The sequence below is a fragment of the Cynocephalus volans genome, chromosome 9 (assembly GCF_027409185.1).
Source record: "Cynocephalus volans isolate mCynVol1 chromosome 9, mCynVol1.pri, whole genome shotgun sequence".
Lineage (NCBI taxonomy): Eukaryota > Metazoa > Chordata > Mammalia > Dermoptera > Cynocephalidae > Cynocephalus > Cynocephalus volans.
Window position 1 is genome coordinate 87124848 of NC_084468.1, and position 9109 is coordinate 87133956.

Consider the following 9109-nt stretch of genomic DNA (forward strand, 5'->3'; position numbering starts at 1 on the left):
GCATTATTCTGAGGTTTAGTACTTTTTATTCTAACGTACTAAACAAAGGGACAGTTTGAAATATTGTTCTAGGTAATGAGAAAGTGAATTATTTGAATTCACAGCTTGTGTTATAGCTGACTTGTATTCACCCAAAATTCATATGTTGAAGTCTTAAGCCCTGGTATCCTAGCATGTGACTATATTTGCACATAGCATCTTTAAAGAGGTAATTAAGTTAAAATGAGGACTTTTACGGTGGGCCCTAATCCAGTATGACACAGACACACATAAAGAGGTAAGATAATGTAAAGACACAGGGAGAAGACAGCCATCTACAAGTGAAGGTGAGAGGCCTCAGAGGAAATCCACCCTGCTGACACCTTGGTTTTGAACTTCTAGCCTCCAGACTGTGAGAAAATAAATTTCTGTTGTTTATGCCACCCAGTCCATGGTATTTTGTTAACTAGGGATCAAGTACTTTTGCAAGTCAGGTGGTTTCAGTCCTTTGATTTCAACAGTATTGAAAGAAAACCTAAGTGAATTATGTGCAGATTGATCATTTGAAAATTTTTTTTGTAATAAATTATTTATGTGATTTTGGCCTATATCCTGAAAGAAGTTCAAAGATTGAGTGATATTATAATAACCAAATGTTCTCCATTCCCATCTTATTGATGTGAATAGATTTTCTCAGAGCTTACATTTACAGAAATAAAAAATAGACAATGATGCTTACTTAACTCTTAAGTTCTAGCAAAAAACAATATGTACCCACAAACCAACTGGAGTCATCTTCAGATAATCAGCTGCCGCTTGTTATTTTTGTTTAATAATATTTATAAAATTGGAAAGCATATTTAATAGTGCTTTGATTATTGTGTACTATCATTATTTATAAAGTCAACTCAGTAAAAAATTGACATTTAAAGACTTATGGGTGTGGAGAACCCCTCGTCCTGGGATATGGGGCACAGCCAGAAAGGGGGTCAACCCCTTCACCAGTCTTGCAATGCACTTTTGCCCAGTACCTGCTTCTGGGTAAGGGTTTGTACCTAGCAGAGGATCTCCCTTGCTGTGATCTACTGAGAGTCATTCCTGGACATGGGGTTTGTAATAATAAAAAAATTAAATTAAAATTTAAAAATATAAAAGAAGACAAAAAATAAAGGCTTATGGTCACAGGAAGTTAAAAAAATTAATTTCAAATTATAATCTTTTCATTATAGAGAAGAAATATTGATAAATGACTTTCAAGTTTAAAATATTACATTAAACAAAATTCAGTATTAAAAAGTAGACTTTGAGAAGATACAGGAACGGAGAAAAAGTAACACTGAAAAAAATTGCATTCCGTTGAAGACCCAATTTTAGTGTTTTCTAAGTAGATGTTGGTGTCAAATTACTTGCTATTTACATTCCATTGGAAACATTTAGCAAGATGATGTAATAGTTTTATTTTAAAAGGTCAGTATTTACCACACACTGAAGCTTATATCACGTGCAACTTTTAAAGTTACGGTGAAAAATTTGGATAGCAATTAAAAAACATGGTAGAGGGGTATACTTTAACAAAATTCTTTTAGAGGTGCAATAAGCAAAAAAGTTTGAAGAATACAGTTTGATAACTAAAAATAGGATTGCTGGTTCATAAAATATGCTTATCATCATCTTCACAAAATGCCAGATTGCAGAGATACACATATTGGAAAATTGAAATAATTTTTTTCTCATGTCCTTGTAACTTTTATAATTATCAGACTTAAGATTTTTTTTTGTAATATGGATGTGTATATTTTACTATGCTTTTAATATGCATTTTCCTGATTACTAGTTAGATTGAGGATCTTTTCATATTTATCAGCCATATGGGTTTCTTTTTCTGTAAAATGTCTATTCAAGCTTTTGCTCATACATTTTCTTTTGGGTTGTTTTTCTTATCACTTTGAAATAATTCTTCAGTTATATGCGTTGAAGACACTTTCTTCCAGTACATGAGTGTCTTCTACCTTTTCTATAGGATTATATGATAAAAAGAGAAGTTTCAGTGCATCTTTGCATCTTATTTAAGAAATCTTTACCAACATCAAAATCATAAAAATTATATTTTTCGAGTTTCCCTTTCACATTTTATTCATTAATTAACCTGCAATTGATTTTTATGCTTGATGTGTATGTATCTAATTTCATTTTCTTCATGTGAATGATTGTTATAGCACCAACTATTGAAAACACGATGCTTTACCCATTTATTCAAAGTGCTAGCTCTGCCATAAATCAACTTTCCATTTATGTACAGGTCTGTGTCTGGGCTCTCTATTGTGTTTCATGGGCTACCTTGTCTCTCTCTGGGTGGCAGAAACTACACTGGCAGTTCATCAAGCCAAGCCAATTTTTTTCTGGGCTCACTATTCTACCACCCGGCCCAGATTCTCTTGCAATTAAATGGGGCCATGTGACTATGTGACTGAATTCTACACGGAATGTTGACACAAGCCACGTACACCATTTCCACACCTGGCCCCTAAATTTTCCCATGAAATACTTCACAGTCTCTCTCTCCTCTTGTCTGTGGCATGTGCAGAGGATGCAAGGGAGTATACTGAGTCTTTAATCACTGGCAGAGTCTAGGCAGGAGTCCAGGGCTCTGGAGAGCTGCATGATGTTCCTCCCTCCCAGCACACTGCCATGTACGCCTCCCTCCCCATCTGCCAACAACTTGCTTTGGACTTTAAAGTAGTATTATAATAATTATTATCACCTGTTTAAACTAATAGATATTTGAGAACTGTGTGTAATAGACATAAGATTTATTTCACATATGTACTTGTATATCCTTCCATTATGCAAATGGAAGACTGTCATTAGTACAGCACGAAGCCAGCTCCATGAGGACTGATTATGTCCTTGGTGAAATAGATTCAGGAGATTGAATCTAGTGCTGTAAAATAATACACTCTTTCTATTGGTAAGGGGAAAATAAGACGAGCCATTCTCTCAGGAGGCCATCACATACCCTAACTACAGGGTTATCTCCCATACAGATGGGGGACAGAACACACTTTTTTTGGAAGTCCATGAAAAAGTAATGAGGTCAATTGCACAGGATAGGCATGAAGGTGCCAGGATTGAAACACATGTCATATTCACATCTGGACAGTCTTTTAATCTGAGCATGGCCCTGTCCCAATCAATGGTGAATGTTGTTAAAAATAGTTTCCTCATTTTTTTCTACCTGAAAAGAAACCACATTCATAATTCTTTTCTTCGAATGGAGGGGCAAATGGGCAAAAACACAGTTTTTACACTGTCCTTGAGTGCTGTGGATAATGGGCATTTGAGGGCAGCATGGGGCAGTGGGTCAAGGTCAAACTAAGAGTGTGGCCTCTGGACTCGGTGTAGTTTTACACTGTGAGTCTGCTGCATAACTTGACGGCTTACGGCAAATTACTTACCTTTTCTGTGTCTAGTCATTTATCGATAAGATGAAGATGATTGAAGTCCCATTTCATAGAGCTGTTGTGAGCAGTAAATGAGACTGTTTTTTTTGTAAAGCACCTCGAATAGCACCCAGCACTTAACCGGTCATGTTAAATGTAGGTTATCTAGTGTGAGAGCCCTGAGCTAATGACCATAAATTTGAGGAGACAGAAAAGATAGGTGAAAAGATTAAAAACTCAAATTGAGAAATAACAGTGCAATTAGAAAGATATGTTATTCAAATAGAATATACTTATAAAAATAAACGTACACTGATCTGATCTTTATAATTTCATATATCTGTGTTTGGTCATTGGAAAAACTATAGAAAAAGCCTTTACACAATGAGTCTTGTGACTCACTGAGATTTTTTTTAGAAGGTGGTTGCCAAAGGAGATCAAATTATTGTCTTCCTATAAAAAGTACTATTGTAATTGAAAAATTTTAAAGCAAACCACTCTTTCTTGATACATAAACACAGGCAACAAATATGATTGGAAAATTATAATTAAAAGTATGAATTGGCTTTGTCAAAAAATGAATAATTGTTTTGTCATTTCCCCCCAAATTCTGTCAAATATATTTTAGGGTGATCACTGCATAACCTCTAAAAAGAAAAAAAGGACAAGAGAATTAAAAATATATGATGCTTTATTGTCAAAAATAGACAAACTTTAATTTCCTTTAACAGGAATATTAATTTAAGAGCTTCCATAAACCATCACCATTTTGTAATCATAAAAGGCAAGAGGGTCCAAGACAACTGTTAGTAGAAAAAGGACAACAGTTCTATATCCATGCCTGAGAAGCCTCGCCCACAGTCCATGGTGGCGACTCTAAAACAGCTAAAGACACAGTGACATTTACAGCCCAGAACAATAAAAGACATGCAAAACAACATTGTTTATCTTGGTCTAGTCCTACAAAGATTGACTTTGGTATTTTTCCAAGCATTTGAAGAGTTAAATTTGTTACAACACTTGCTAATTTGAACAGCAACACGTTAGGTCACTTCTAGGATTGGTAACAGGATCACACTTGTTTTTAAGTAACAAACACCAGGATGAAGACATCTGTCCCTACAACCCCGGCCTTGGGTATGAGAAACGGTGCTAATAACTTGAGCAGGGGACCAGAATATGGTCCTTGTCATGACCCACAGCGAGGATGTGAAGGCCTTGCTGAAATGAACAGTCACGTGGAGGCTAAACTTGCTCATTAACATAAAAAAGGAAACAGATAATGATCTAGTTAGTTGAAATGAGACAAAAAATAAGGCCTTTTTTATTCCCTAGGGACAGGTATCCAAATTGGAAGAAAGCTGGGAATGTATACTGGTTACTTGGATGTGATTTTCATTCTCTAGTCTGTGCTATAAACCAGATCTCCATAGCCAAAACAGACTTCATAAATATATTCATCTTCATAATTAAAAGTGGTAGCATGCAGCTATCTCCTTTGAAGACTGGGGATATTGAGAGATACTTCAATTCCCAGAAGACGCCACAGATGAGATAACACTGACATGGTGAGCTGGCTCATTTGGGATTAAGCATATAAATATTGAAAAGAAGCTAGATTACAAAATGAATCAGAAAGGGACTGGATTTGAGAACTCATTTCTTATCCTCATAGGCATTCATCATTCACTTAATGCAATAGTAATCAACAATGCACACACAAAAAGTCAGTTCAACATTTTCCATTTTTCTAGTTTAAAGACAATATTTAATACTTGAGGACTAGGAAAACTGAGCTTATGCTGTACCACAAAGTCATTTAAAACAGTACTGTGGTTACTAAAACGGCAGCTCAAGCTTTTGTCACCTCCTGGAAACAGAGTGGGGAGGACACAAGGAAAGACTGAAGTAGTTCTGTTGTCACTGTGACATTTCTTATTCACTCTTACCTATCTAGGATTAAATTTTAGCTAAGCTCACCCACTTAATTCTACCCTCTTGTCTAAGAATCCTTTAAATTTGAGTAGAAAATTGGCAGGAAATTGGTGGTGTTGGCATCTGGAAATTTCGATGGGCTAAGTAAGCATCATTTAGTAAGATTCTCTGATTGAAAGGATCACATTGGGAACTTACAGAAAAAAAAGCCATATGAAAATCAAACTAGGCAAATCTCGTTTATATAGTCTATTAGCAATACTACCTGGAAAAAGTTGTGAAATCAAATATAAAACTGAAGCGGATTGCTTCTTTTCCTTCCTTATTCCATTCAATTCTGTAAAAGATGTGATACAGGCAGAAGCTGTACACTTTCTTGGGTCATTTCTCAAAAGCCACAAAATCAGCCCTTTAACTGCTGGGGTTGCTGTGGATGTGGACATAGAAGGAAGATGGACTAAATTTGGGGTTTCTCATTCAGGGCTGGCAGAGCAAACTACACATGATTTTAACTGAGTAGCTGCATAGTTACCTAATCACATGAGAATCCTTTACAATTTTTCCTTTCTAGCACTCTTCGATGACTGTTGTTCCAATCAGTGAGTAAAGCTTTTTCTTAACAAGTCGAAATCCTGAGCTGAGGATCAGAGTTCGCCTGAGGCCAGATGAGAAGCGACCTCTGCTAAAGAAAAAATCCCTGAAGCTAGTCCATGAGCAGTTCTCCTGCTTAAACACAAGTGTAAGCTCAAAAGTAGGCACCACACTAGAATCACACACAATTCTATCCAGCTTTTTACATACATTTTCAATTTCCATGTTCACATGCATAACACAGCCTCGCAGGCCGCAGGGCTCAGTGGAGGAGAGTCGCAGGACATCTTGAGCAATTCTCTGGGTCAGTTTCTCAGGAACAAGGACCTTTGAGCAACCGAGTTTGGTTTGCTTTGATTTGGACAGACAGTTCTCCAGCATTTTAACCAAATTTTGGCAAGTTGTCTCCTCAAATATCACCTCGTTGAAGTTGGGTTCAGGAACAACATAATCCCAGTAGTCAAAGTCTGTAGGAAATGAAAATATTAGATAAAGGAGAAGAAAAAGAAATCACGGAGTAGGAAAAACATACCAAGATAGCAACAATGGTTAGTGCTATCTACCATATCCACCTGTTTCTAATATTTGTTTGAAAGTCAGCTGACCTCACTTTGCTGTTAGGTAATACAGCAAGTCATTTAACCTCTCAAGCCTGAAGGTTCATCTATGAAATAAGTTTTGATGAATAGGGTGGATAGGATATAACCATTTTTCTTTAGATTTATATGTATACACACACACACACACAGTCTTAAAGACTGTGCATCAAAAGTATATTTGTGGTTATCCCAGTTTACTAGTGATTTTCTTTCTTGATTGCTTGCTTACTTGCTCATGGGGTTTTCTAATTTAGTTTTACAGAGGGCAGACATTACTTCTGGTTACACTTTTTTTTTTTGGATTAAGGGATTGTTGCTTTCTAACTGAAGGAATACATATATGGTAAAACGGAATTTTTACTAATGTTCTTAAGTGAGGCCATCATCAAATTTGTGTCTTTGCTGGAATGGCCCACAGATCTCAATTTTAGCTTCAACCTATTTGATTAAAGATACCTTAGAGAAGAGCTTTGAGGTTCACTAGGATATTTATAACTGGTTGCATAGTTTTTCTTAGCCAAGCAAAACAAAATAGTCCTAGGGAAACAAAATTAGATTTGCTCAAAGGAAAAGAGATAGCTCTGCATTTTGTCACCTACCTCCCAAATTAATCCTACCACTTGGCAGGATGCCACACCACACACAGTCAACGCAGCAGGGTGCAGGAAGATGCCCTGCGGGCGCCCCTCCCTAAACCTACTTCACCTTCATTGGCTACTGAGCTTTCCTCTCTCCACTTCATGTATTCACTTAGATCATTGTGTTTTTTTACAACTAAATGGAACAAATGCACTCGAATGAAAGGGTTCTGTATTTTATCTATGTTGAAGGTAGAGAATTTTAGAGTTTTGGCCTAAAAATTAGGTCATCAACCAGTTCAACTTCTAAATAAGCGATTTATCTATGCTCACACAGCTCTTCAGTGGCAGAACAGTGTGTTAATTTAGCAACTGCTATTTAAAATTGCAAACGACAATCTCCTTACCGGCCAGCCACCAAAAAAACAACAAAAAAACAACAAACCAAAATAAAATAAAATTGCAAATGACAAGTTCAGCACCACTGCTGTTGAAAAGTCTCCTTCTTGCATTAAAAGCAGAATAATAGGTATATTCACAAATGGAATCCTACTCAGTAATAAAAAAGCACACAACGATACAAGCAACAACATGGAAGGATCTCAAAAACATTAGGCTGCAGGAAAGAAACTAAATTCATAAAGAGTACATACCGTATGATTTCATTTATATGAAACTCTAAAGCAAAACTAACTTACAGTGACAAAAAGATCAGTGGTTCCCTGGGGACAGGAGAGAGTAGGGAATTGAAGTCAATCGGGCTCATGGAAATTTTGGTGGCGGGAGAGATGATGTTGGTTACACAAGGAAATAAATACATTTGTTAAAACACATAACTACACTTCGCAAACATGAAAGGTAAGAAACTTAAAGAACCTATCGGCAGCAGACCACAATCATGCAGCCCTTGGGTATTTTACTTTTGCTACTTTTGTTTTTTACTATCGTGGACAGAAGATGCAGAAAGTCTGGGAAGGGGTCTCTGATGAGTTTTGAGGCACGCCCTACATCGAGGAAAGGGGCAGAGTAGCACGCCCTGCGACCCCATCTATTTAGAGCTGCGACCTCTGGAGAGCAGAGGGGTTGAGATATGGAAACTCACCAGTGAGCAGGCTCCCCGGGTGATAGCCACGGTCCAGCAACTCTGCAATGCTGGCCGAGTTCTTACTGCTCAAACTGCCAGTTGCAACCATGGTCAACGGCTCTGTTTCCCTCGCGGGGCGGAACGGCCTCGTCCGGGCGCTGGACAAAAGGAGGCGAGAAGGACAGACTTGCACAAGCAGGAAAGACGTGCAGAGGCTCCTAAAATGCCCGGCGTCGCCGGATCGAACTAGCTGAGACACTCCTTTTCTAAAGGGGAGGAACCGGCCTCTGCAGCTCAAGTTTACAAAGCCCCGGGGGCGGAGACGCCAACTACAGCCACAACCTGAAACTAACTCAAAAGTTAGCAAAACTTGGAGGCGACTTGTTCCCCGGAACTCCCCCCGCCCACGGTCCCCCCCTCGCAAGTCCGCGACGTCGCTCACCTGCTGGGAGTTCGCGGGGGCCGGCGCGTTGGCCCGCAAGGCTGTGGGGTAAACGGAGGCAGGCAGCCCCCGCAGGAGCCCCCTCCCCTGGGGGCTAGGCGAGCTGCAGCCCCAGCAGCGCCCGGCACTCTGCCCGCCCCCAGGCCACCCAGCGCCGGCCCCACCAAGCAGCATCGCCTCTGGGGCAGCGAGAACTTTATAGGTCCGGCCCCCTCCCCTGCCCTGGCACGCCCACCTGCACCGCCCCTCCCCCTCAGGGTCGGGTCGCATTTCAACCCCGACACTTCGCGGGGCCCTAGGCAAGGCGCTGGGAGCAGAGGTTAGGTGTGGGCTAGAGCGGACACCGGCTGTTTTCTGGGTAGGCCACGGATCGCCGTGACCGCGATCCCGGGTGCACGACTCGCCAAAGACTGACCCCCACCTGCCCTCCGCCCCGCGCCGGGATCCTTTGGTGCCACCCC

The 9109-nt window shown here is 39.5% G+C and overlaps 1 protein-coding gene across 1 annotated transcript; it reads right to left on the bottom strand.

Annotated features, from left to right (window-relative positions):
• Positions 1-4092: 4092 nt before the first annotated feature.
• Positions 4093-8815, bottom strand: DDIT4L (DNA damage inducible transcript 4 like). Its single transcript, XM_063108191.1, has 3 exons — positions 8649-8815; positions 8225-8364; positions 4093-6412 (listed from the first exon to the last, which is right to left on the bottom strand). The coding sequence occupies exons 2-3, from the start codon at positions 8313-8315 to the stop codon at positions 5922-5924; spliced, it is 582 nt and encodes a 193-aa protein (XP_062964261.1). The 5' UTR covers positions 8316-8364; positions 8649-8815; the 3' UTR covers positions 4093-5921.
• Positions 8816-9109: the final 294 nt, after the last annotated feature.